General features: G+C 49.2%; 1 protein-coding gene across 8 annotated transcripts; it reads right to left on the bottom strand.

Annotated features, from left to right (window-relative positions):
• On the bottom strand, nt 1–27,921 carry Nlgn3 (neuroligin 3). 8 transcript variants are annotated; one of them, XR_015646152.1, is made up of 9 exons: nt 27,801–27,921; nt 24,611–25,266; nt 23,917–23,976; nt 19,800–19,859; nt 18,008–18,157; nt 10,855–11,040; nt 7,371–8,160; nt 3,548–6,664; nt 3–253 (listed from the first exon to the last, which is right to left on the bottom strand). XR_015646152.1 is itself a non-coding variant. In NM_134336.3 (8 exons), exons 2-8 carry the CDS (start codon nt 25,065–25,067, stop codon nt 5,821–5,823), a joined length of 2,547 nt encoding a protein of 848 aa, NP_599163.2. In that variant the 5' UTR covers nt 25,068–25,266; nt 27,801–27,902; the 3' UTR covers nt 1,833–5,820. The 8 variants fall into 8 exon arrangements, 3 of the variants coding, with proteins under 3 accessions (NP_599163.2, NP_001418586.1, NP_001418587.1); XR_015646153.1 differs by having other exon boundaries at nt 3,918–6,664; NR_197239.1 differs by lacking the exon at nt 23,917–23,976 and having other exon boundaries at nt 1–253; nt 27,801–27,902.

The following is a 27,921-nucleotide window of genomic DNA, read 5'->3' as shown; positions in this document are numbered from 1 at the left end:
TCATCAGCTGAAACTTTTATTACATTTTTTTCTTTATGGAGGAAAGGAAAGGGCAGGGCTTCTGATGGAGCTCAGTGGGAATGGAGCTCACCTAGCACGCATAAGTCCTTCGGTTCCATTCCCAGCATCTGGACATGGGGGTGCACATCTGTGGTCGCAGTACTCAGGAGATGGAAGCAGGAGGGTCAGAAGTTGGAGTCATATCCTGCTACACAGTGAATTTGAGGCCAGCCCGGGCTCCACGAGACCCTGTCTAAAAAAGCAAAGAAAATGCAACTCACAAGAACAAATAAACAAATAAGTAAATGAAAGATTTATAAAAAAAAAAAAAGGAAAAAAGAGCAGCGTTTTAATGCTGAGTCCAAATCTGTTTTCTTACAACTTCCACCTGTCAGATCTTGGCGCATTTGGATGGAGTCAGTCACACATAACAAACCTACAGCTTCAAGCCAGCACTCGGGAAGCAGAGGCAGGTAGAGCCCTATGAGTTCAAGGCCAGCCTCAAAACATAGCAAGTTTGAGGCTGGCTGGGGCTACATAGTACACAAATAGTACATGAATACACAAAACCTACAGTTTTTCTCTTTAGCTATCCCATAATGATTTACCCACATTGGGTACATTTCTCCAGGCACACTCCAGTCCTTTCTCTGTTCCCACCACTGACTTCCAAGCATCCTTTGTTGTCCTCTCTGCTGCAGTCTAGAGCCTCTAACTGAACAGAGGATACGACATGTGGCCGATGAGTGCAAGACGGCACATGCAGGATGTTTCTCTCCTTTATTTTGAGGGATATACTCTTATGAACAACACCTCTCACACCTTACACTTGGCTGTTACATTTTGGACTCTAGAAAAGGGAATTTACAAGCTTTGGGTGAGTTGGTAAATCTGTCTAGTGAGTAAAGCAGAATCTTTTTGCATTCAAGCCCCCTATGTCTACCTTTACTCATTCTGAAATTTGTCTTGTTCCAAGAATGTTTTCTCTAATTCCAGGCAACTGTAGTCATGACCTTTTCTTTATGGACTTTCCCAGTCTCCCCATGAAAGGGGGTGAGGTGAATGGGGGGATCATCAGTTTTTTTCCTGACTCTGTATAGTGAAAAAGTATCTTTATTTTGTATTATGACTGATCCTCAAGGAGTCTTGTGTTTATTTGTGCCCCCCACCACACACACACAATAGTTTCACATTTGTTGATCTGTAACTGTGAGATTTGCCTTTTCTCATCCAAACAGGTAGTCCTGAGGCTGAAGAACACAGTCGTCCTATTTCCGGTGGGGTTTTAAAGACCACCAGCAGGTGTGCCGCAGATATGCTGGGTTAGATGTTACGGGGCAGACCATGATACAGAGCACATCTGAGCAACCAGAGGCTCCTTAAGGCTAGATTGCTTTCCTCTGGGCATGGTTCCCACCAGGGTGAGCATCTTCACCCCTGATACTTATATAAGCTAGTACAGGGGCAGCTCTACAGTCATGGTTACCATTCTTACATGGGGATTTTAAACAACTGACCCTTTACACACACGACAAATACAGATCCTAAGATAGCTGTGTCTAGCACCCTACTCCTATAGCCTATAAACACAAATGATTTATGCGACATGAATTTAGGGCCCCTGCTCAGCAGTGAGGCCCATCCAGACCATGAAACCACATGGGTCTATGATGACTGTCAATCACCTTGAAATCCTGTCTATCTTGCCCGCCGAGGCCTTTAAAAGGTGTGAGGACCAACTGAAGCTTCAAACTGATGGGTCTCTGCTTTGCTACGGCATCTTGAGTGTGTGAGAAGAAATGGTGTGTCTGAATCACCCCCACGAGACAGTCTCCTAATTTAGAGTCTCTTTATTATGAGAGGCCTCATTGGAAATATCTTAAAGTTGCAACTAAAAGTTAAACACAAAAATACAGACAAAATGGACCTAAGCAGTAGCGTCATCCAGGCCCTCAGAGGGTGAAGGCCATAGCACAGTCATTTCATTTGGCAGCTACTGTTGAGAGTTTTCAGGGTAGCCAGAGCACCTCCTGACCACACCTATGTCACTTCTTGGCTTTCTCCTAGTCTTGTTTCCACTTTGTCATCCTCAGAAGGATTGCAGCACACAGGCCATGAAAGAACACAGCTTGGTCTTTATTCAGAAGTCACATTTTGAAGATGGGCATAGCACACTTGTTACATAGTAGATATTTGGCAACCATTGGACGTTCCTAATCAGCTTCTGTCTATATTTAAAAAGAAAAGCAACCCAGGACCAGGCATGATGGTACACACCTTTAATCCCAGCACTCAGGCAGATCTCTATATGTTCAAGACCAGCTTGGTCTACATAGCAAGTTCCAGGACAGCCAGGACTACATAGAGAGACCCTGTCTCAAATAAACAAAACAAAACAAACATAAAAAGCAACCTGGGGGCTGGAGAGATAGCTCAGTGCTTAAGAGCACGTATTACTCTCGCAGAGGACTTGAGTTCAGGTCCTAGCACACATGACCCATGGTTGATAGCTGCCTGTAACTACTGCTCCAGGGGATCTGATGTACACAGACATATACAGAAAATAAAATCTGGGCTGGAAAGCTGATTTAATACTTAAGAGCACTTGTTACTCTTGCAGAGAACCTGGGTTCGGTTTTCAGCACCCACACGGTAGCTTACAATTCTCCATAACTCCAGTTCCAGGGGATCCAGCTCCTTTTTCTGGCCTCCACGGGCATCAGACATACTCATGGTGCTTACATACATATATACAGGCAAAACACTCATACACATAAAATAAAATAAATACATCTAAAAAAATAAAAACAAAATCTTTTTAAAAAAGAAAATATTTTGCTGGACATGACAATGCACACCTTTAATTCCAGCACTCCAGAAACAGCAGGTAGATATCTGTGAATTCCAGGCTGGCTTGGTCTACACATCAAGTTTCAGGCCAGCCAGGGCTACCTAGCAAGACCCTATCTCAAAGAAACAAACAAAAAAAAACCAAACAAACAAACAAAAACCAACCAAACAAACAAAAAACAAACAAATCAAAATCCAACCAGCCAAACAATGCAACCCAACAGCAGAGCCTTTGACCTGGAGATGTCGCTGTTCTCCAGCTCTCCCTACTCGCTCACTGAAGCTAGAGTTGCTGATGCTTTGGGATGCCTAACCAGTGTGGGACTAGAGCAAGTCCATGACAACGACAGGATCATAAACGATTGGGTCAAATTCTAGGTTTCTTTTTTGTTACTTATTTTCGTTTTCTCATGATGGGGTCTTGGGGCTGGAATGATGGCTTAGGGTATTAGCACCTTCTCTTCTAGAGAACCTGAGTTAGGTTTCTAGCACCCACATTGCAACTCCAGTTCCAGGTCATTGTGTACCCTCTTCTGACCTCCAGGGCACCTGGATACATATGGTAAACGCGCTCGAGAGCACACACACACACACACACACACACACACACACACACACAGAGAGAGAGAGAGAGAGAGAGAGAGAGAGAGAGAAATATTCAATATTCTCAGGTAGCCCAGGCTTGCCTCAAACTCACCATGTAGCCAAGGATAGTCCTGAACTCTTGGTCCTCCCTTTCCTGTTCTTCCATCATCCAGGTGTAAGCAGGTTGGACTATATGCCACTGGGGTGACTTCTCTCTTAACAGTCACTCTGTGATTACTTCCCAGGTCCTCCCTGACATTTTTGTTACTATATGCTAGTATCGTTGTTCAGAATTTATAGAGGATAAAACAAAGAGAGGGGAGAGGGCCCAAAGCTATTCTTCAATCCTGAAATCACTGAACATGCACTTTCTCTCCCAGTCCCTCTGGTAACTGTTCCTGTGTTGGGTCAGCCATTTACTGTTCTGGTTTCAGGCAACACATTCATGTATGAGTTCTGGGTTTGATCTTTGTATACAGTACCTTGCACTGGTCCCCTTCGCACATCATCCTTCCTTGTGATGGCTCATCGCCTTCATTTTGAAGAATTCTATTCCTGGCTTCTGAGTATCAGCAACCCTGCCCAACTGTCACACTCGATGAGCTGGTTTCAACTGCAGCCTTTCAGTCACAGAGGACAGTAGGAAACCCCACAGTGCTAACCCTATGGGGCCCCACCTTGAATCCATCCCCCAGAGTTGTTAGGGAGTCACTCAATGACAGTCCCCCAAAGACATTGATCTCCAATGACTTATGCTATTCCAATTCACAGAAAAGGAAACCTACATCCCTTGAGGGAAGAATGGCCCTCCTGTAAGTCAATGGAGACAGAGGAGGCCACAAGCTGATGCCACGTGTACTGCATTTCCACAGGAGAAAAGCATTTCAGCAGGTCAGAGGTCAAGCCTCCTCCTAGCCACCAGTCCAAGATGAGGGCAAGGTGATGACCACAGTAGTGGTGGCATTGGAGGAGGTGGTGGCAGCAGTGGTGGTGGCTTGGTGGCAGAGGAAAGAAGTATTGTTTTTGCTGTTTCATTAGGAGGCCCGAGGCGATGAGAGGTTTCTGCTGCAGGAACGCAAAGCGCCGGGAGGCAGGAGGATGGTACAGCAAGGTGATTAGGATCAGAGAGGCTTTGTGCAGAGGGCCCAGGACAAGTAGAGCAGAGCCCAGACTTGTAGGTGCTACAAGGCAGGAGGCCACAGGCTGCTGGAGCATTGAGCTTCCAGCCTGAGCAGGCCCCTGGCTCCAGGGGCTGTTGGGGCAAGCCTGTGCAAGGGAGGCAGGTTGGGAGTGCTAACTGGATTTTTTATTTTTATATCAAGACACTGTGTTTAAAATTTTTACAAAGGACAAACTCCATGGGTTTCTGTTAGTGTTTTAAGAACTTTTCTTAAAAAAAAAAAAGCCAACAACAACCGAAAAAACAAAAACAAAAACAAAAACAAAAACAAAAAAAAAAACCACTGCTGTTTTGAAAGAGAAATGACAGACACAAAGAGACTGTAAAGAAAATGGGGCAAATTTCTGATATCATGTCCCCAAGGGTAGAGGCAGAACCCAGATTATATACCCAGGGGCCCAATAAGGTCAGGGCCTCCACAGTACTTAGTTTACCAAACCTAGGCTCCTCCAGTCAGGCTGATGCTGCTGGCCTTTGAAGAAATAGGCCATCCTGTAGGCTCTGCAGTCCTCTATGGGAGGCCCAAGAGCCAGCTGGTGCTCTGTCCTTGATGGCCCTCCAGCCCTGTCCATTGCTAGCCTCTTCCTCCTCTCACCCCATAGTCTTGTGCCAATCTGTTACTGTCTTGGAGAGTCCTTCTCCTTGGTCTGATTGTATGGACATTGGGAATCCCAGAACCAGAGAGTCCTGATCTTGGAACCCTCCCTTCCAGAGCCTCTTAGCATTCAATGGGCTGGAAAAGCATTGGTTCCAATTTTTTAAAAAAATCAACAAAAACAAGACCCAGAGAAAAGACCAAGTCTGGGGGAGGAAGAGCTATCCTGCTCTTTAAAGCTCCCGAGTCTGCAGTTGGTAGACGGTGCAGTTCCGAGAAGGCAAGCACCAAGGGGGTGTCCGGCTGTGGCTTCCAGGGCCCCAGGAGTGTCTGTGGTCGGGCTCAAGGAGCTGGCTCCAGCTGCTATTTCATGGGCCCTTGGTTCCAAGGACTCATATGTGTCCCCATTTGAAGGGCCTATTCAGGTTCTCTTCTGGATTTGTGTTTTTTTGTACATGCGGGTGCATGTCCACATCTGTCTGTGTTTGTGCAGATGGGTCTGCTGTAGGGTGTGGGTGCGTGCGTGTACATATATGTGTATGTGTGTGCATGTGTGTTTGTGGATCTGGGAGGGAGGGATCTGGGAGATGGGTTGTGCTCTGGGATAGAGCTATACACGGGTAGTGGAGTGTGAGTGGGGCAGCCCGGTGCTGTTGAATCCGGCGGCAAAGGTGTTATAGGGGTGCAAGGTCTGCAACCCAACCAGGGAATTGGGAATCATAGTGATGGTGTTGGGAGTCATGAGTGGGATGTCATCGGGGGAGCGCCGCAGGGTCAGGGTGTAGTCGGGCAATGCTGTGAGGCGCAGTGTGTCGTGTGGGGGGCCGGCCTCACACTCATGGTGAGTGGGACCCAACTGTAATGCTGCCAGCTCCTCCTCTGGAGCAGTTCCCAATTCTGGGGCACCAGTTCCCCTTTGGGGGCTAGGCTGCCTCAGGGGCTCCTGGCGCCGTTTGTCCTTACGGTAATAGAGAGCAGCAAAGGCCAACACATTGAGAAACAGGAGAGAGGCCCCAACAGCGATGGTGACACTTAATTCAGTGGAGTAGTCTCGAGGGTTCTCGACCAGGAGTGGCCCTGCATCCTGGTCCCCATTCCAGGACCCAGGAGCATTCTCATTGCTGTAGGCAGGTGAGATGGCTGGCCTCTTGGTGCTCCAGGTCTTGCCGTTGGGCCTACGGGTGATGTGGGAGCTATGGGTGGTGTCCGGCGGCGGCACTTTCGTGGTCGTGGATGTATAGTGGAACATGTCATGCAGGTTGTACAGATGGGGTACCAGGTGCTTCCAAAAGGCTACCTTTGTGGCTCGGTAATGATCACGAACCCTTGGTTTCAGCCCGATGTGAAGGTAGAGCTGGTCCCGGGGATTGTATTTGGACCAGGCTACTTCCTCAAAGCGGTTGGCCTTGGTGTGAATGAACTTGGTATCCTGGGGTACCGGCTTGTTGGGATCCCTGAAATACCACATTGAAATCTGGAGTCACCATGCTACCTAGAGAAAGAAAATGCCCAGCCTCCTTCTTACTCCCCCAGTCTAAAATCCCCCATGATGTTCATGTTTTTCAGGGTCCTATCACCTTCCCCAACCCCTCCTCCCCAGTGCTGAACTCCTAGTTCCTGAGGTGGGCAGCATGAAAACATCTCATTCTTCCCTGAGCTCATCCCTGCTGTCAGGCTACGCAGATGCTCTGTCTCCTCACATGTTGTGAGGATCTATCAGTCCTCCGAGTTGCCCAGTTTTATCAAGAGCCCTTGGAAGACTTTCCACATGCACATTCCTCCCCCTGCATACTACCTTCAACCAGCTAACCCTGAATCCCACAATTCTGCCAGTAACACCTCCCTACTCAGTCCTGATGCTAAGAGAGTTCTGAACTCCAACAGAATTAGTTTGTGGCTCTGATTACCAGGCTGGGGGGGTGGTGCAGGGGGGGGGGGGCGTGTACTAAGCAAGAGTTCTACTAACCTCCGATTAAAAACAACTTGAAGGAAGGGGGTGGGGTGGTGAAGCACAGAATCATGACAAGAAGACTTAAAGGTGTTAACAGGCAAGCTTTAGGAAAATGCACAGAGAGGAAGCTAATAGAAGAGGCTAGATAGAAGAGCAAAGGTAAGAGCATGCTGGGGTCCCAGAGAAGAAGACACCCATTTTCTCCTTACCCGGTCTTGGCAAAGTTGGTCCAATAGGTCATAACAACAGCACTGAGCATAACATCATTCTTGGAGAAGTTGCAGGGGAAAAGGTCAGTGGGACCTACCATAGGGACACCAAAAACATAGGGTACTTCATCCCCGTGTGCTGCATCTGACCATGCAGGCTTCATGAGGCTCTGGCAGTGATGGTAGAAGGCGTAGAAGTAAGTGGGTGAGCCATAGCGGGCATGCAGATCAGCTGTCACCACCGAAGGCTCCACCCACTGGTGGTCAGTGAAGAGTGCCACCAGTGTTTTACGGCGGGTCTCAGGGTTGTCTCGGTCTGCCCAGTCTGTATACATGAACTTGATAGTCTCCCGCAGGGTGTCCTTACCCTCGGGATAGCCATATAGATTGTCCACAAAATTGGAGACAGAGTAGTCAAAGTCAGTGCCAGAGACACCATCCTCGGGGTCCACCACCCCTTCCACAAACTTGAGACCCTCACCCTGGTTGACGCCTAGCATGATATCATAGTTGAGGAACTCTCCCTGTTCCATAAGGATCTCAGGGTCATCAGGAATGACATCACCATCAATCACAGGGCCAAAAGCCACATGGTAGCGGGCTGGCTGAATGTCCTGTTCTACCAGCTCCTTGGCACTCTTTTGTCGAAGACAATCCACCATATCCACAGTGTCCAGGACGTTACAGCCCACTTTGTCTGCGAGCAAGCTGGTGTACTTCACTGGTTGGTAGTTCACAGCCCAGCTAGATAGCGCTGAGCCACTTTGGATGATGGCCCTCTGGAAAAGCCCTACAGAATATAGGTGGCAGGGGGTCAGAGCTGTCATGTCACATATGGCTCTAAAACATTTTATCTTTTGTCACTGAGGCTACCCTGTGCTGTGAATTGGCTATGAAGGAAGAACTAGTCTTTTATCAGGAGCTATCAGGGCAGGATGTGGGGAAGGGAGGGAGGTTGCTGAGTCCCTTCTTTGATTGTTTCCCTGTCATGGCCACCCCACACACACACACATACATACACACACACACTGCTTTCCATTCCTGGTACAACTGTTGGTAACTTGGGGGTTAAGGGAAATGCCAGGGAGAATTAACCCCTTGGGTCCCAGCCATGGGCCTCCTTATGTTCCCTCATCTCTTTATCACTCCTTGTCTCTTCCTCTTGCTTCCTGCCCAGCTGGGCCCAGTTCTGTGCCAACGCACCACCAGGGAGCTGGCGCTTACACCACAAAGGGGTCTTTTTCATGAGAGATGAGAAATGCCAGGAGGAAAGAGCCCCACATTCTGGGAGTTTAGGGATGAATCCCAAGAGCAAAGGCCCTGGGGTCTGAGAGTTTCCTGGCATGTGCCCTGGTAGTGTGGATTCTGCCTAGATCCTCGTGTGCTGATGATATGGACATATCACATTCAGATTCCCAGAGCTAGAGGGACCTCATTCCTTAACATCAAAAGAAGATTCTTTCACCTCTCTAAAGAAAGAACTATCTCTCCCTGGCTCTAGGGATGTATTTGGTTCTCAGATACAGGGGGCCAATGAGAAGATATTTTGTACGAGCACAGAGGGGGACTTACAGATTACTGCTTAAGAGAGAGCCATTTCCCAGATTATCCTCCAAGATACATTTAGATACATTTATTAGTGCTGGGGATGGAACCCAGAGCATCCTGCAGGGTAAGTGGGTGCTTTGTCACTGAGCCACACCTCTACCCAGAGGGAACAAATCTTTTAAGAAGCCAGGTCTCCAGAGTTATAGTCCCCCTTATGCTGCACAGCACAGTGCCATTCCAGGAAGGCCTTGTCCCAGTAAAGAGTCCCAGTCAGAAGAGGTACCAGGACTCTTTACAGGCACAGGCATCCTTATAGCCAGTCACCTCACCCTCCTCTAGAAGGAAAAAAGAGGGGGGATTCTTGTTCATTCTACTGTCACTTAGAAACAAATACTCTTTCCAGTGGTGCTAGAGATGAAACTCAGGCCTCTGTCCATTTATTCATGAATCCATCCATCCATCCATCCATCCATCCATCCACCATCCACTTACTTACTCATTCCTATTCTCTCTTAATTTGTGTGTGTGTGTGTGTGTGTGTGTGTGTGTGTGTGTGTGTGTGTGTGTGTGAGTTCTTTTTTTGAGACAGAGTCTTGCTGGTAGTCCTAGCTGCCCTCAAATTTGTGGCAGCCCCCTGCTTTAGCCTCCTCAGCATTGGGATTGCAGGTGTCTGCCACCATGTCCGCCCCATTCTCTCTCTCCAGATGCAAGGCACACTTCAGTCTCCTGTCAGTGTAGTTTCTAGAGGGGCTCAGGGACAGAGCTTCTGGGGCAGTGAAGATGGTTCCTCACTTTCAGACATGAGCCTTCTTCAAAAGCTAGCAAGGTTTCTTGTGAGAGCACTCCCTCACAGGGCCAATCTCAATGATAAAAATGCATTCTTAGTCACATCCATCTTCACTTTAGAGAAGGGCACTTATTTCAAGGACATTTTTTCTCCATAAGAAGCTCAGATTTGCCTCTCAGAGATATACTGTTCTCTATAGTTTAGATGGAGACAGAATAATGACTTGCCTAGCAAAATAGGGCCTATGCAAGCCCATCAGAAACTCACTGGCAGAGAAACACACACCAGAAACCAGGTAAAAATGACTGACCTTTCAGAAAGATATATATATCCCTGGAGGGAATCTGTGGTCCAACAACAATCTGGTTCCCTTAGAATAGCCCATCTCTCAATCCAGAGTATCTTACTTTAGATTTACTTCTCACTCTGGACCAATTCTCCTCTTGTACAGATGTCAGCCCCCCACCCTGAAAGGTGGACAGTGAGTATTTCTTACACCTAGAAACCAATTTCCACCTAAGATTTTGACTCTGAAGTAACATGTCCTTCCCATACTGCGATTTCCTCCCCTACAAGGAACTATTGTCCCTTCAGAGAGAGGCATTCTATTCCCCCTCTCCCAAATAAGACTACCATGTGAGCAGAGGAACCTCATTCTCAGGGTGTGAATGGGGATTCTTTCACATGAGGAAAAGCACTTCTTCCTGTGCAGAAACATTTCCATTTCACCTCCCCCACAAGGGACATGATAGAAGGGCTGATTCCCCTGGGATATGGAGCTAGGTGTTCTGGGATACCTGACACTCAATGTGTACTAGCATTAAGGTGTTGTATGTTGGAGGGCGGCGGCGGTGCATACCTTTGATCCCAGCACTGAGGAAACAGAGACAAAGGCAGAGGCAGAGGCAGGTAGGTCTCTGAGTTCAAGGCCAACCTGGTCTATAAAGGGAGTTCCAGAATAGCTGGGGCAACATGGAGAAACCAAGAAACCTTCTCTCTCTCTCTCTCTCTCTCTCTCTCTCTCTCTCTCTCTCTCTCTCTCTCACACACACACACACACACACACACACACACTTATAAAAATTTAAAAAAGAAGAAAGAAAGAAAGAGGGAAAGGCTGTTTTCTGTTGATGCTCAAGAGCTACTCACCCTCAGAGTGATGAGACAGTGTGAGAAGACTGACACAGGATGCACCAATGCCAGAGCCAAAGACAGTAATTCTACGGGGATCTCCTCCAAAGAAGGCAATGTTCTCACTCACCCAGCGAAGGGCCTGGATTTGATCAAGGAGCCCATAGTTGCCCTTGGCAGCCTGATCCCCAGTGCTCAGGAAACCTAGATTCAACAAAAAGTATGAAAATAATGAAAGTGGAGGAGATGCAGGGTTTGGCATAAATGAATCGGGGAGGTGTCACTTGGGAGATAAGCATAGAGCCATGTAGCCCTCCCCACCTCAAAATGCTAACAACTAAAGCATTGCTTCTTTGTGCAAGGCCCAGCATCACCAAACATAGGCAGGGAAAAACCCCTGCTTCCCGCCCATGATCTACTTTGGAAGGAGGAGGCAGACAATTTGATGTGGCTATTTCCTCTGGGCAGAAGAGTTAAACTGCAGAGCTTACACATTGTCAGCCCTCAGCATCCTCTGCCCTAGTATAGTATCTGGGGATATGATCCTAATATCAGAAAAGATACAATGGGGAGAAAGCAAGGACCCTGGAGCCAAACAGCCCTTAGTTAAATCCAGGATGAATACATCTTAGACATGTGGTCTTCAGCAAGTTATTTAAAATCTCTGGGCCGTAGTTTCCTCTTCTGTAAAATGGGGATAAAAATACCTCAAAGGGTTGTAACAAGGATAAAATGAGCATAAGCCAAGCACGTGGCAGATCTACAGTTACATTTTCCCCTTCGTTCTCTCTCTGAAGGGAATAGTCCACAGGCAGCAATCCCTAAGCTTGCCTTGCCCTTCCTTTGCAAATCTGTCATCTCCACTCCTGTCCAGGGCTTTGGTATGGCCCCCTTCTCAGGGCAGGGCATTGGGTCCCTTCCTCCAACACGTAAGCAATTAAAACTCTAGGGGATGCAGCCCAGCAACCTATGTTGTTAACAAGCTCTCCAGGTGATGCTGATGCCTGCTAACGTTGAGAAGCCACTGGGTCAAATCATCTTTTTCATCTGATGGAGAAATGAGGAAGTCAGTGCACTGCGTTACCACAGAAACAGGTCTTCCCGCCCACCCACTGGGATTTGCTGCTGAGGAGACTACATGTCACCATGGAGACTACCTTCCCACCCACCTGCTGGGATTTGCTGCCGTGGAGACTCGTTACCATGGAGACTACCTTCCCGCCCACCTGCTGGCTATCCCACAGAGATGTCCTATATCCCCCTCCCACCCTGTGCTTCCATTTTAGACTGATCCTGCTGCCTTATTTGCTCTTCCTTGATCCCTGGGTTCCTTGGAAGGCTCTATCTTCTCCTGCCCAAGGTTTTTGCAGGTCCTTTCCAGGTGGGTGTAATTGCTGTGCTCCTACACACTGGAAACCCAAACTTGGATCAGTATTCTTTGACTCCACAGTTAAAAAGCCTGTTCACAGCACCTGGAATCAGCTTGGTTCAGGGCCATGTTGGAGGAGCCCATAGCTCGCAGAGAGCTGGCTGGCAGTCCTGGCAGTCTGCAGGCAGAAGCTTAATTCAAATAGAGCCAAGCAGACAGAAAACCACATCACCATCTAGCTCAGGTCTTCCTGTATGTGGGTTCTACAAAAGAATTCGTCTTACCACCTCCAAGTGTGTTATTAGTTTCCTTTGGTCAAATTAGTAGGTAGTAAGTGTGTAAGTATTCCTCCCAGAACTTTAGCACAAGGCTTCCTTAAGCCCAAATTCCAGATGAGGAGGGGAGAGGGGATTGCAGTAAGCCTGAGCAACGATGATTAGAACTCTAGTTCCTTCAGATGCAGGAGGAAGCAGTCTGTGGGTCTTCAGAAATGCAAGTGACTCCTGAAAATCTTAAAACCTAACTGGGGTTGACGGGGAGGAAGAGGAGGAGGAGGAGAAGCCACACCTATGCCAGCCAGTACCCAAGTCAGCTGCCCAAGCCTTGAGAACCTCTAGCAAAATGTGCTATGTGTCTTCCTTTTCCTCTCCTTCCTTATATCCTTTCCCCCTTTATTTTCCTTAGACAATAATGGGTTTGGCTTCAGTCTTTGTTAGGGCATCATTCAGTGAGATATGTTAGAGTTGTCTGTCCTAATGGGACATGGTGGCTCACACCTCCATGGCACTCAGAAGGCAGAGGCAGGAGAATTTTGAGTTCAAGACCACACAGGGTGAATTCAAGGCCAGCTTAGACTACACGGCAAGGCCCTGAGAGAGAAGTGGGGGAGGGAGGGGAAGGGATAAGGAAAGGAAGTAGGAAGGGAGGGAGGGAGGGAGGGAGGGAAGGAGAGAGAGAGAGAGAGAGAAAGAGAGAGAGAGAGAGAGAGAAATCTGCTATCTTAGCCAGCTAGGGAAGCCTGCAATTGGATGGAGAGTAGATCTCTCCAACATGAGCAATCTCTAGATTAGGACAAAGTCTGAGAAGCCTGAGTAGAGGGTTTGGCCACACCGCTGCTCCCTCAGACCTCATGAGCTTCCAGGTAAGTATGTGTGGAACAGGCTCAGAAGGTGGTGGGGGGTAAGCATGACTGACTAGGAGCGCACAAAGTCTTGCGGCCCGGGAGAGAAGCCACTCATTGATAACTTCATAGGGTCATGGCCATTCACAGAAACTACGTGAGAATGAAGACTCAAATACCCGACTCCACAAGTTGTCGAAATAAATCTGAGTCGCCTCCTTGAACCCAAGTTTCTACTGCAATACACACAAGCTGCTTGTCAACAGCAGACAGGGGAATCTGGCAGATTGCATCAAAACTAGGTATTTGTGTCACTCCAGACTTGTCACTCACCATGTTTTCAGCTTGCCTGAAAGATACCTGAGCAATGATGTGGAATTAAGTGAATTCTGGAACCCAGAATAAAACTTGGCAAGCTATTACTTTCTCAGTACATCCATTATCTCTAGGTCTAGCCACATCCAATATACTGCTAGATTCCCTTTGTTTTCTTGGCCTCCAAATCAGTGGGAGTGTCTCAAATAATAGCTATGCCGTGTGCCTTGGCAGGTCATGGGTGGGAGGAATCTCCATGAATTAGAGAGTGACATTCTCAAGACCCCTAGAGAAGCTTACATGGACCGTGACTGCACTCAGGGTCAGGAGGTGCTGCTGGGAAGAAAGGCAAGCGAATGTGTACAACTGGAGTCCAAAACTGGCTGCCTTTTTTAAAAAAATTAGACTTTGGAAAACAAAACAGACCTACACAGCAAACTCCCCAAGCATCAGGGACAAACTCATGTTCTACATCTAGTGCCAAGAGACAAAAAAACATCTTGTATGTTTCCGGCATGCAATCAGTGGCTTATTGATCATATTTGTGTTCCTGAATAGGAGCTAAAGAGTACAGAGGAAGTGTTTGGGAACTTCTGACCAAATCTCAGTCGATAACTTTCTGATTTTGGAGTAATGTTAACTGCTTAATTTCAAAGATGCCTTTTTTTCTGATAATCTGAATGAGAGGAGGTTGGGAAGTCAGTGCTCTTAGCCTGGGCTTCATTTTCACGGCTGATTCTCACGGGGAGCTATGATGTTCTGGTTTGTTTGTTTGCTTTTTAATTATGTGTGTGCTGAGTGTGGTGGTGCAGGCTTAGAATCCCATACTTGGATAAAGAAACAGGAGAGTCTCAAAGTCAAGGCTGCCTGGACTACACAGTTACACTTTGTGTCTAAAAACAGAAATTATGGGGGTTGGGGATTTAGCCCAGTGGTAGAGCACTTGCCTAGCAAGCGCAAGGCCCTGGGTTCGGTCCTCAGCTCCAAAAGAAAAAGAAAAAAACCCAGAAATTATGTGTGTGTCTGTACTGTTCCATAGCTGTCGTCAGAATCTCAGAAGAGAGCAAGACTGCCTCAAAGGATTAACAGGTTTCCACTTAGGTGGCAGAGGCAGTTGGATCTCTGATCTGAGGCCAGCCTATTATCCAGATCGAATTCCAGGATAGCCAGGGCTACACAAAGAAAGCCTGTCTCAACAAAACAAAATGAAGAATTTCTCATAAAGAAGCTGAAGGGAGGAGAGGTTACCATTAAAACCAGGACAGCACTCCGTGGAGTGCTCCCAACCAGCTGCCCTTCACACAGCCCACAGCTCCTGCCTGAGACGCTGGAGCCCTTGAATCACAGAGCCTCATGTCCCAGTGGGACTCCTAACCTCTTCTCTCTCATCAGTCATTTTATTCTTTTTCTTACGTTCGCCTCACTCTCTTGCTCCTCCATTCTTCTCTTCCATTCCTTACCGGTCGGACACTATTACCGCATATCCTTAGTATCCTCTGAACATTCAGGTACGCCGTATAAAACAGAGTCTTAAAAGCAGCTGGATCAAGTATTTTCTAGTTAAATAAGAGAAACTAGCAAATTGCTTTGGGCCATCAATCACTGTGCACTTATATGTGTACATCTGTGTGTGGTCATCTTTGTGGCTTTGGTGCTTTTTCAGAACTGTGTGATCCTGGAGTGTCAGTTTATAATCACCTCCATGGTACCATGGCACTCAGATCCCCTTTCTGAACAGGACCTAAGAGACTTGCCATGGTGTCTAAGGCAGTGCAGAAAGACAGGGGAGAGGGAAGAACCATGAGATCTAAAGTCTATCAGATGATGCGGAGACCAGACAGGTACCATGAATGTTCCACATTCAGGGTCCCAGGGAGTCACTGAAGGAGACACAGTCTAAAACACTTTTTGAGACAAAGTCCCACTATGTAGCCCTGGCTATACTAGAACTTGCTCTGTAGACCAGGCTGACCTTGAACTCATAGAGAGCCACCTTTGTCTCTTTGTCTCTTTTTTTTTTTTTTTTTTTTGGTTCTTTTTTTCGGAGCTGGGGATCGAACCCAGGGCCTTGCGCTTCCTAGGTAAGCGCTCTACCACTGAGCTAAATCCCCAGCCCCGTCTCTTTGTCTCTTAAATGCTCGCATTAAAGGCATACGCCACCATGCCTAGCCTCACATTGATCTCCATAGATGTATGTCCCAGGCAGAATGGAGGGAAAGTCAAGAGGAGACTACCACTCTCTGCACATAACCTGCCTAGAAGCAAGTGCAGCACATGGGCTGCTGGGACTGCAACTGGCAAAACAATATAGCCAGCAGCAAATTCAAATGAGCTCCTGCCCAGCAACAGACAGACTGCTGATTCAACATCTGAACCCACAGACCCCCTCAGAAATCCCGAGGACACAGTTCCCCAGGGAAGAAGTTGGTTTCTTCATGCCCACATTTACAAGAATAGAAAGCCTGGATGAGCATCTAAAAAAGAGCAAGGGTCTATATGCTGTCTGTCACCTTCTCTCAAGTACCTCTTTATCTCAAGACTTTGGCCACAGGTAGGTACTGGCAGTCATCAGTCAAGGCATAAGATAGAGGAACAGCCCAAATCACCCAAGCATGATTTAGGTGGCAGAATATATGGTAGGTAGGATATATGATGGTGCATGGGAGAGGCTTTGGGTAAAATATGTACACGTGTGAATAGGTCCACATAATGAGTAAGAGTGAAGGAATGTATGTGCAGAAGAACAAGGAATGTGTACATGTGTATACATGAGGAAGCATGCATGTAGTTAGGGTAAATAGGTGTGTGTGTGTGTGTGTGTGTGTGTGTGTGTGTGTGCAGGTTGAGCTACAAGGATGGGTGGGTATTTGAGAGGTAAGGGAGTGAGCACATATGTATGTATTGGGTATGTATTGACAAGAGTATATGTGGGAAGACTGCATACACTCATATACCTGCAAGCATATGGAGGGGGTGTATTCAGTGTGCATATGTGAGGGGATATATGTGCAGCGAATGAAATGGTTACCATGTGAAAAAGAATATTGGTTTGTTTTATGTAAAGTAGGAGAGGGATCAATGCATGTATTGTGAAGTACATCATATGTGAAGTGAATGTGCAGTGGGACATGTGGAATGGTGTGTGTGTGTGTGTGTGTGTGTGTGTGTGTGTGTAGGGGTGGTGGAAGGCATGTGCATAGAAGTCTAGGTATTTGTGTAAGTTGTCAATATAGGGGTAGCAGAAACTGACTCTGGGAGTATGTCTGATGTAGCTGTGGGTAAAGATGTGGAGCAGAGTATATAAAAACGTGTGTGTATATATGGAAGGTGCGAGAGATCTGTGTGGAGTGTGGATATGGAGCATACAGTGTGTGGGTATGTGGATATGTGTGTGAGTGAGACTGTGTGTCTCGCTCTGTGAGGGCGTATGTAGGAGTGGACTAGAGCTATGTGCCCATGTGCCTTAGAGAGTGAGAAGTATTTGTATGTGTGGGAGTGGGTAGATGGATGTGATGTGTGAGTGTATAAGCATCTGTGCACTGACAGTGCATTAGAAAGAATATCTGTATATACATAGGTATTTAGGGCTGTCAGGCTGGGTGAGCAGCAATGAGATAAGACACTAGAAAATTGGGGCTGGAGAGATGGCTCAGTGGTTGAGAGCACCCGAGTGCTCTTCCGGAGGTCATGAGTTCAATTCCCAGCAACCGCATGGTGGCTCACAACCATCTGTGAAGAGATCTGATGCCCTCTTCTGGTGTGTCTGAAGACAGCTACAGTGTACTTATGTATAGTAAATGGATAAATCTTAAAAAAAAAAAAAAAGACACTAGAAAATTAACAGGACCTAGAAAACTCAGCCAAGCAAGATTTCTGATAACAGAAATCTGGCTTGAGACTTAAGAACTGTGAAGTTGGGGGCTGGGGATTTAGCTCAGTGGTAGAGCGCTTACCTAGGAAGCGCAAGGTCCTGGGTTCGGTCCCCAGCTCCGAAAAAAAAAAAAAAGAACTGTGAAGTTTAAAATGTACATGGTGGTGGCATAGGCCCATAATCTCAGCACTTGGGAGGTGGAAGCAGGAAGACCAGGAAGGAGTTCAAGTCCAACCTAGGCTACCCCATCTAACCCCTCCTTTAAAAAGAAGTATACATTTTGAACTGAATTTCCACTGGCATCTAAATGTTCTGAAAAGGGGCCTGAGAATACAAGAAAGCCCTTGGTATTCGGATAGGAGTGAAGGAATAATACCGTGAATCTGGTATGGACAGCAACTAAAGAACTAGGACTGCCTGAGTTGACTTCCCTGGGATTCCTTCCTCCCCCTTTCAAAGCCAGCCTTCCTCCTAGGCACCTGGCAGAGAACCATACCTAGCACCCCGACCCGGTAGTTGAGTGTGATGACGATGACGTTGCCATAACTTGCAAGAACGCTGCCGTCAATCATGTTGCCTGTTCCTTCCATGTAAGAGCCTCCGTGGATGTAGACCATGACAGGTTTAGCACCACTGTCTCGGATGTCTGTAAGGAGAAGGGGTGAGACACAAGCTAGGTAGGATGCCCTTCCTCCCCTACCCCCGCCAGCCCTGGGTGGGGGGTGCGGGCAGCAAAGCTATTCCAGGTGCCAGGACACCACCACCACCCCTGAGGGCAGGACTCATGGGGCTGCTAGGCCCGGAGTTCAAGTACTGGCCAGAGAGAGCTGAACTTGGAGAATATTTTTTAAGATTTGGGTTTCAAGTGCCTCCCAACTGAAGGTGGCCATGTGGGCATAATTCATCTGGGCCTGGGTGAGCATGGCTAGCTTCTGGGAGTGAGAGAAGAAATAGCAAAGGTTTTTGTGGTCTCTAAGCAGCATCAGGTGAGTTCCTGCCCTGTGCACCCAGGAGTCCTGGGACCTGACATGGCTTTCAAAAGCAGGAGCTGGGGAGCCCTGAAACCCCCAGGACTAGACCAGTTACATGGAAACGGCCATTGGCAGCAGCTGGATCCCCCCCCACCCCCAGTGCAGACAGAGACAAGAAGGATGGGAAGAAGGGGTGGCACAGGGAGAGAACAGGAAGGTGGGGGAATGGGGGGTAGTGAATGGTAGAGATGGGGTGGGGGAACTTATAGACATGTTTTCTTAACTGCATGCCCACATTCCCCATTCTTCCTCGGCAAACTTAGCTGGAAACATTGGGGTGGAGCAGAACTTGGCATGAGAAGGCCTGCCCAGCCAGAGTTAAGATGTAGGAGAAGTCTCCACCCAGGTCAGTGCCCAGGGCCCATCAGGGAGCTGCTCCCAAGCCCAGCCAGCATGGTATGGGGCTGGAGCAGTCAAGAGAAGGCTCTGGGCCTGAACTTGACTTGCCTGTCACTTGTCAGTCTGTGAGCTTGCCCACTCTCTGCCACACTGGCACAGCCCTGCCAGTCACCAGTGGATCCCCTGAACTGCCTGGCCCCTCCAGGGTCTCCAAAGGGGCAGGCCCAGAGCATGGGTAGAAAAGGGAATTCTGTCTGCTGCAGCATAAACAATCTTGTTACCCCAAGGAGGAAGGATGGTCCCATCACCACCAGAGACTCTTAGACCCTCTACCGATGGCTGTGCTAGCTGGGCCTGACTTGTTAGGCCACAGTTTTTCTGATTCTGTCCCCAACCTAGTGTAACCTTTAGCCCTAGTGCATCTTTTCTTTGGGGGAGAAAAGTTGGGGATGTGCTGTCTTTGAAGTCACTGTTTTGCCCTTTGATGTGCCCTAGCAGGGCCACTCTCCCAGGAGCCAGGCTCTCCTTAGTGAAACCCAGGCATCCCATCACCATCCGGTTTTCTTTGTGCCTATCCCCACCCTCCCTGGCCCTACTTGTTCTTCACCATTTCTGCTGCCACATATGGGCAAGTGCCCATGAGTCATAGAAGATGTGAGGGGTCAGGGGCCAGGGCCAGGAAGACACCCTCCCTATGGTTCTACTTGTGGTTGGTCCCCTGCTCCTGCCAGCCGTGTCCATTACCCCAGAAGTCCCAGTGGCCAATGAGGCCAAAGACGAGGAACAGCCCAACGGCCTTGTACAGGAACAGAAACACACCAACGGACGGACAGACAGACAGACGGGGCTTCTCCCCATTGAGAAGGGGAGGGGCTCTGTGCCATGCACCAGCCGCCGCGCCCTGCAGCCCCCAAATACCTTCATCTTCATCCCCGTCATTATCCGCTAAGTCCTCGCCCTGTTTCTTAGCGCCGGATCCTGGGGACCAGACACGGGGAGACACAACAGCACAGAACAGAGAACAAAACAGAGAGAGAATTCAAAAACAGCATGACTGCAGTGTGGCCCAGCAAGCCAGCTCTGGGCCTGGGCCCAGGACAGGCAGGAGGGATGGCAAGAACTGAGGGAATGGGTGGGCTGAGGCCCAGACCTTCATCAGGATGATGGTGTTGCAGGCCTCTGCTGTGCTGACCTCCCTGCACCTCCCTGCCCCGCCTCCCTGTCCCCAACCAAGTTCATTCCCAGTTAGGAAGGAGGTAGCAGCAAGTGGGCTAGGGTACAGAGCCAAAGGCTCACTTGTGGAAACTTCATTCTGGATGGAAGGGCTGCATGTCTAGACATGGGCAGGCTGAGCTGGAGAGCAGGGACAGATACTGAAGGTAGAGAGTGACATTGCCAGCATCTATGTGAACATCTATGTGATGTACTCGGGGCACAGGTATTTACCAGGGACCCCAAGTCTGAGCTCCTAGGGCCCAGCAGGCAGATTTGAGCTGGGCCTCAGCTGACCCTGATTCCCACAGGAGAAGATGGGAAATGAAAATTTCCCTCTGGCTTTGTTCACTGGGGCCCTCTGCTCTTGTGAACGGCAAATGGGGCTCCTGCCCACAGGAACCAGTTTAAGAGCAGCAAGTGCTGCTCTAGGAGAGAGCCAGAGGGGGAGGGAGGGAAGGAAGGAAGGAGAAAGGAATATAGAGAGGGGAAGAGGGAGAGAGAGGGGGGAGAGAGAGAGAGAGAGAGGAGAGGAGAAATGGTTCCTACCATATACTGAATACTGAACGTCTACCACATGCCAGACATTCTCCTGTTGCTGCTCTGTTTGACTCTTACATCCCGAGGTGGGCACTACTATCCTTATTCCTCTTTCACTGATGGGGAAACTGAGGTTCAGAGAGGTAAAGTGACTTGCTCAAGATCACACAGCTAGGAAGTGCTAGTGGTGTGAATCAAACTCAGGTCTGCTGGACTCCAAAGCTCTTATGGTCTTTCCACTGCATCATGCCACCTTTCAGGGAAAGGGAAAGGGAAGGAGAAAGTAGATGAGAGAAGAGGTGGAACATGAAAGGAGAGGAGAGCAGAGAGACTAGAGGAAGAAGAAAGGCATTTAGAACTGGGGCGAGGGGCAGATTAGACTGGCGCCATTGCTCCCTCTTAGGAAGAGACTAGAAGGACATCTTGGGATGGCTATAAAAAGACATGATCTGCTGGGGATTTAGCTCAGTGGTAGAGCGCTTACCTAGGAAGCGCAAGGCCCTGGGTTCGGTCCCCAGCTCCGGAAAAAAAAAAAAAAAGACATGATCTACTGCTTGCTTGCTGGTCAGTATGTCAAAGTGGAAGTAATTCTGCTGGCACCCCACACCTTACCCTCTTGCATCCATGATCACAGATACCTTCAACCTGGAGCTATAGCTCCAGAGAGAGCAAATAGCTCTTTCTCTGTCGATCTGCACTCTGGTGACTGAATATCCTTTAGTTATTAACCAAAACAGAACTACTCTCATACTACAAGATAGCAAAACCCCAGCTCTACTAGAAACAGCCTCTGACTTCCTGAACGTACTGTGGCACATTAGCCACACCTTAACACATTAGCTCAACACCTGCCCGTCCTGCCCTTAGAATCTCAATGAGACGTAGCCGCACAGTGGATCAGCCACCAAACAGAATCACTCATTCCTAAACTTCAATTCCTTTCAACTCCATGGAGGCAGGGCTAGAGTAGATCCTTCCCAGGACACCCTTTCCTTCTAGTGGTTCCTTCTGTGAGGGTCTGAGGGTACTTGGTTTGTACATCATCCTAGCCTCATCCTAACCTCTCTGGTACAGATGGCTTTGCCCCTTCAGCATGTACCTGATTATCAATTCTTTGCTGCCACGGGCTTTACCACCTGAACACATGGGGGCATGGAGGGTCCCACATAGGCCACTACACACACACACACACACACACACACACACACACACGCACACGCATATGCACACACACACACACACACACACACACACACAGTGTGTGTGTGCCCGAAGAGGCAAGATTAGTACCTTTTCAAATGCCTAACAGGTCCATCATAGGGAACTAATTTGAAAAGTTAAACGATCAAATGCCCTCCCATGTACTGTGTAAAGTCCACTTCCCAGATTGGCTTATGGAGTTAAGGAATCCAGCAGTTTTAATACCAGGCTAGGAGCTTCTTCAGAACAAAGATTAGATTCCCTTCACAGGCGAACAGCACCTTGCCCATCATTCACAATTACAATTGGCAAAATATTCATACTGCATGGCGGCTTCCAGTCAGCAATCTGGCCAAAATCTCAGCATGAGCTTGGCCTGCCCTAGGCTCTCACTGGAGCCCTGAAAGATCTTTCTTCCTAAGCAGTGGTTAATAGTAATCTTTTCCTCATCCTACTATATCCCACTAAGTAACTTGTGGCAGGAGTGTTGAAACCCTTTGCCTGACTACAGGTATAGGTTAATGGAAGGCTATAGCCAGAATGGTCTTTCTACCTTCCCATGGGGGAAATGGAGGCTCTTAAAAGAAAAAGAAGAAAAAAAGAAGACTGACCTCTGAGCCTGAGCTCCATAGAGTTCATGGCCAGCTTGAGCTTCAGAGCAAGACCCTGGCTCCAAAAACAAGCCACAGCACAGCAAAGAACAATGAGACAGAATAAAAGAAATGCCACAAGAGTCGGCAGCAGAGGTCTGGGGTCACTTAGAGATTGTGCTTCTCAGACAAGTCCTGTTTAAGCGGCACTACAGAGGCCCTTCATTTGCATAAGAGCCTCTGCATGCTTCCTACAGTGTGTGAGGGCCTGGGATGGATGTAGAGAGGTAAAACACTGCTCTTAAGGGCAGCAAGTCTGACTCCGTGCTCCATTGTGCATCAAAAGCCCTCAACACACCGGCTTTTGAATGTGCTGATTCTTAGCAGTCCTTAGAGATTCTCATTCAGTAGGGATCATTCCATCCCAGGAATCTCAAAGACACCCGGAGAAACCTTGCCCTAGAGCATCAAAAGAAAACAAAGGAAGGCCAAGCTTGCCAAAGGCCTGTAAGGGTGAGTTGTGCTTGTCTTTGTTCCTTGGGCTGCTACCACAGCCAATTAGCCCAATCTAGCCACATCTGATCTTTTATGTTTCATGGAGATGGGATTGGCCAGGTGGAAATCGCCTTCATGGGCTACAGTGGAAAGAACATTCCCTGAGGGTCAAGAGCCCCAGGTTTTGGCCCCAGCTCTGCCCCAGACCGGCAACAGGGCCTTGTACAGCAAGTCACTCCCCTGGGCTCGGTTCCTCATCTGTAAAATCGGAATAGTGCTTCCTGCCTAACTTGCTTCCCGAGATGTGGAGAGGCATTTATGAGGTAAATATGAGAACTCTTGCAGAAAACATAAAGTGACGTGCAAACAGGAAACAGTACTATACAGGAAAATAAATTCCTTTCAGCAGGAGGGTGAATTTAAAATTGATTTTCTTTACAGTGAATAGTTTCCAGAGATTTCCAGTTTTTGCCACAGGAGTAGCCTGGGTCTTTCAGCTATGCTCTGGCCACAGGTGGTGTGGCAGGGACAGGGTGTGTTGCAGAAGAGCAAATAAATGTGTGTACCACGCTTCTTTTGAGCTTCAGTGGGGGAGAGTCGAGTATAGACTTTTAACCCAGGGCAGGGTGCTGGAGGGATGGTCTTATATTTGCACTGGCTGCAGTTAAAGGTGGAGCCTGTCAGGTCCAGCCTGACTGCCTGTTTTCTTCTGAGGTATTAAGGAAAGAGCCACTGGCTCTATCTTCAGTACACTCCTTAGGGAAGCTGGGAAGACTGGAATCAATGGACTTCCTGCTCCTGCTCTAAAACCTGCCTTAGGCCACTAGATCCTCTCTATAAAGCAGCTAGAGCCCTTAGAGGAGATGGGACCTTAAGCTTGCTCACTGTCCTCTCAACCTGGGCTACTTGACGGAAGGCTGGGTCCTCAGGGGCAGGGACAGATGGGCAGACAGCCCTCCCTCTCTCTCTCTCTCCCTCCCCGCCGGCTCGCTACCTACCTCCTTTCCTACAAATTTTCTTGTTGGGCTTTCGGGCGCATTCCTTGGAAATCCGCTTTACTGTAAAATGAATAAAAAACTAAAAAATAACAGGAGGCCTCTGCCCAGGGGCATGCATCCCCCCCACCCTGGCCCCAAGAGCTGAGCTGCTCTGCAGCGGCACATGGCAGAGAGCCTGTCCCACCATCTCCTTATTTCTGTCACTTACCTTAATGTGACCCCCGCGGGAGGAGGCATCAGCTAGTGGAAGAGGAGGCAGCTAAGCATCGCCAACCAGGCTTGCCCCCCACCCCCCACGCACACCCAGCTCCCTCAGCCACACACACCTACCACCTTTCGAAGCAGGTGGAATGGCAACAGGGGAGCCTGGTGGAGCCAGCATCCTCCCGCGGGCAGCTGCCAGCAGTCACCCATACTCCCCCAGGGTACCCCCATTCAGCACTGGACCTAGACCTGTCAAAGCTCTCAGGCCTGGCCAGCCCCCTTCTGGCATCAGTGTCACTCACACATGGGAGCTCAGACAATGCTGGGAGAGGGAAGAACAGGGAGGGGAAAGGCCAAGCGGAGTGATGGTTAGAAGCATTTTCACAGACAGACAGACGCATGCTGCAGGGCACACAACCACATGCAAGCCACAAACACAACAGGGCAGGCGGGAGGCAAGGAGGGCACAATGCCTGGCCGCAGCACTCACCATCTTCCGTGGGCACATACACATTCAGATAGAGGCAATCTTCGTTGGGCTCCTGGATATAAGTGGCGACGATATCCAAGTTGGCAGTGAACCAGACTGGCAGCATGACTTCGGGCACAGCTGTGTGGATGTTCTGGGGGCACACTGGGGGAAAGTGTGTGGCGTTCCGGATGCCCGACCAGGATGGGGGTGGTTCAGGGGGCAGGAAACGTTTCTCGCCGATCGGGGGAGCTGCGTAGGGTACCCCCAGGTATTGGTCCACAGGACCCAGGATTTCACTGGGCAATGGTACTCTGGCACCCCTTAGTTTCCCAAAGTGAGTATTGACTGTGGGTGCCGGGGCCTGGGTACTGGCCCTCAGCACCAAACTGAGGAACCACAGGATGAGGCACAGGCTCCGGCCAACTGTGGGCGTGGGGCTCAGGGACAACGAGGGCAGGCCGAGCTGCAGCCACATGTTCCGGGCAGGGGGACTGGCAGGAGAGGAAGACTCCGGGGTCACAGCATCAGCCCAATAGGCAGCCACTTCATGGCCACACTGGCTTGAACCTCAAAACTGAGCTCTCGAGGGACACCTACAGGTGCCCAGCCACGCAGAGAGCAGGTCGTCCGAGCACCACCACTTCGAAAGAGGGCTCCCTTAGGGCCAGACAGGCCTGTGGAAAGAGGGAAGCATGTGTCATCCGAGATAGTCTGTGAGGGCTCTAGGGTCAGTCTTTGGGACCCCAGTGGGCTTGGCCTATTTTCCCACAATTAGAGGTTTCAAGTGCCCAGGGGTCCAGAGACTCACAGGTGATCAATCCATTGCTATTTGGAAATATTTTATGTGCCTGGTCATGGTGTGAAAAACATCTAAGGGGATGAACAGCGACAGTTGTTGCCATTGTGAATTCAGCCCCCAAATTCAATTCCAACGTTAGTGGAGAGCCCCAGGGTCTGCTGGAGTCAGAGCATGTAGTGACAGGGAGAGTTGGAAGTGGAGCTTCCAGTATGGCTGCCAAAATCACTCCAGGACTAGAAGACGTAAGAAAAGAAAAGCAGCAGACAAGCAGAGGGTCCCACAGAGAGATGCCCTCCCTCAGGCAGGGCAGGGAGCACAACAGCCATTTACCTAAGTCCAAAGACACCCCCACCCTATGCCTCCCCTTGACGTTTCGCCTCAGCCTTCACTGCTGCGGAGTCCCTAAGCCTTTGTCATTGCTGCTGCCTAGATCTTCATTCAAACCAAATGCCAGCAACAAAGGCAAAAATGGTTCTACTGAGCACACCAGGCACTGTGGATGCTAGTCCCGTGTAAAATAAACAGGGTGTAGGGACATACACTTGGAACTCATGAACTCATAAAGACTCAGAGAAGGAGCAAGAGACCAAAGTAGGATCACAGACACTGCAATATTCACTGGTAGAGACATATATTCCAAACCCACAGAGATCTAGTCCCACATTCCAAGACAGACCGCCTCACACAGCCAGAGCCTCACAGTGGTACATTCACACACACAGAGAGAGACCTACTGAAACAAAATCACACATACCCGCATAGGTAAATATCCAGACACAGGAGGCATAATGGTGACACATAGGTGGAGACAGAAACAGAAATAGCAACACACTCAGACACACAGGCCTTCTGACACAGTTACAGTCAACACATATACACAGGCACACAGACATGTGTGTCCCACATGGACACACACTCAATGAGCACGAATGCACATGTCTGTGTGCAGACACACACATACAGAGTCACATTTAGTTTTTCCCCATTTCTCCCGCCTTCCGAGATTGCAGGCATGTTCCTTTAAGAAGTGGCTGAAGGGGTGGGGGAGGGAGATTGGGAACAACCAGCAATCGGCAATCGGCCACCATGGGAGGGGAATGAGAATGTGTGTGTGTGTGTGTGTGTGTGTGTGTGTGTGTGTGTGTGTGTGTGAGAGAGAGAGAGAGAGAGAGAGAGAGAGAGAGAGAAAGAGACAGAGAGAGACAGAGAGACAGAGACAGACAGAGACAGAGACAGAGAGACAGAGATAGAGAGAAAAGCAGGAAAGCTGGCAGGCGGGTAAAGTGACCAAAGGGATGGGGGCTTAGAGGAAATGGGGAGCAAAGTATGGGGTGGGGAGATCCCAGACACTGCCCAGAATGCACCCGGGTGGAGAGGAGGAGGGGAAGGGGAAGGAAGGGGTAGGAGTAGGGAGGTGGGGCAGGAGGGAGTGGGTGGGTGTGTATATGGGGGGGGGGTTAGTCCGCAGCTGAGTTCACACAATCCCCCCATTCACCGTCTCCATGGCAACTCTGGGGCACAGACCGCTCATTCACACAGCTTCCCCGCCAGCACCCCCCCATTAACCCCCTCGATGCTGCCCCCACCTCACAAATTCCATTAACCCTTTCTAGAGGCCTTCCTCTCCAGTAACCCTTCCGCGCCAAATGCCAAATTCCCCTGTTGAGTCAATTCGCTGCAGCCCCTCCCTCTGGTGAACACCTAGACAAACCAACCGACCCCCAAATGCCCTCTGTACCCTAGGACCCACTGTGAGTTCCCAAGGCCAAGATCTCCATTCTGGTCCAACTTGCAATTTGGGAGAAGACAAGGGGAGGCAGCGATGCTAGGATGAGAATGGCATCTAAGGGGACTTTGGGGGCTGGAGCAGTATTGGGTAAGGGGCATTGTGCTGGAATGGACTGGTGTTGAGGACTGCAGTATTGGGGGCTATGTGGATTTGGAACGGTATTAGAGGATGAAATTGCCCTAGAATGAGGAGGCTAGAAAAAAGGCCTCCATTGGGTGGGGGGGCTGCAGAGAGTGGGGGGAGGGAACCTGGCTGTAAGATGCTATGATGGAAGGGGTGTGGGGGTGCACTGCAGGGGAGGGGGGTATTGGCAATGTGCAATACTGGAATGGGGCTGGGGGCTCTGGTTAGGGATATTTTTGGTAGGCATGCAGGCTGGACCATAGAAATAGAGAAACCATGGGCGGAAGGATGATAGGGATGCAGGATTTAGGGAAGAGGTAGAGGAAAGAAGCAAAGCGAGGGAGGGCCGGGAGGTCAGGGGTACCTATGGAGAACACAGGATTGAGAAGGATGGGAGCCACTCGCCAGGGAGGTGGAGGGATCCGGGATTGGGAAGGGACAGGATTGGGAAAGGTACGGGCAGCTAGAGGATGAGAGACCGAAGCAGGCGGCCTCACCTGTTCCCTAGGCGGCTGCAAACGACTGAACCGGGCCACGGACCACCCATATCGCCTCCAGGCCAAGGGCTCCGCACCCGAATCCCGAGATCAGCTCTCCGGCAGCCTGGCTGCTGTGCCC

The sequence above is a fragment of the Rattus norvegicus genome, chromosome X, assembly GCF_021556685.1.
Source record: "Rattus norvegicus strain SHRSP/BbbUtx chromosome X, alternate assembly SHRSP_T2T, whole genome shotgun sequence".
NCBI lineage: Eukaryota > Metazoa > Chordata > Mammalia > Rodentia > Muridae > Rattus > Rattus norvegicus.
The sequence above is the reverse complement of the archived record's forward strand: the minus strand, read 5'-3'. Positions and strand labels throughout refer to the sequence as shown.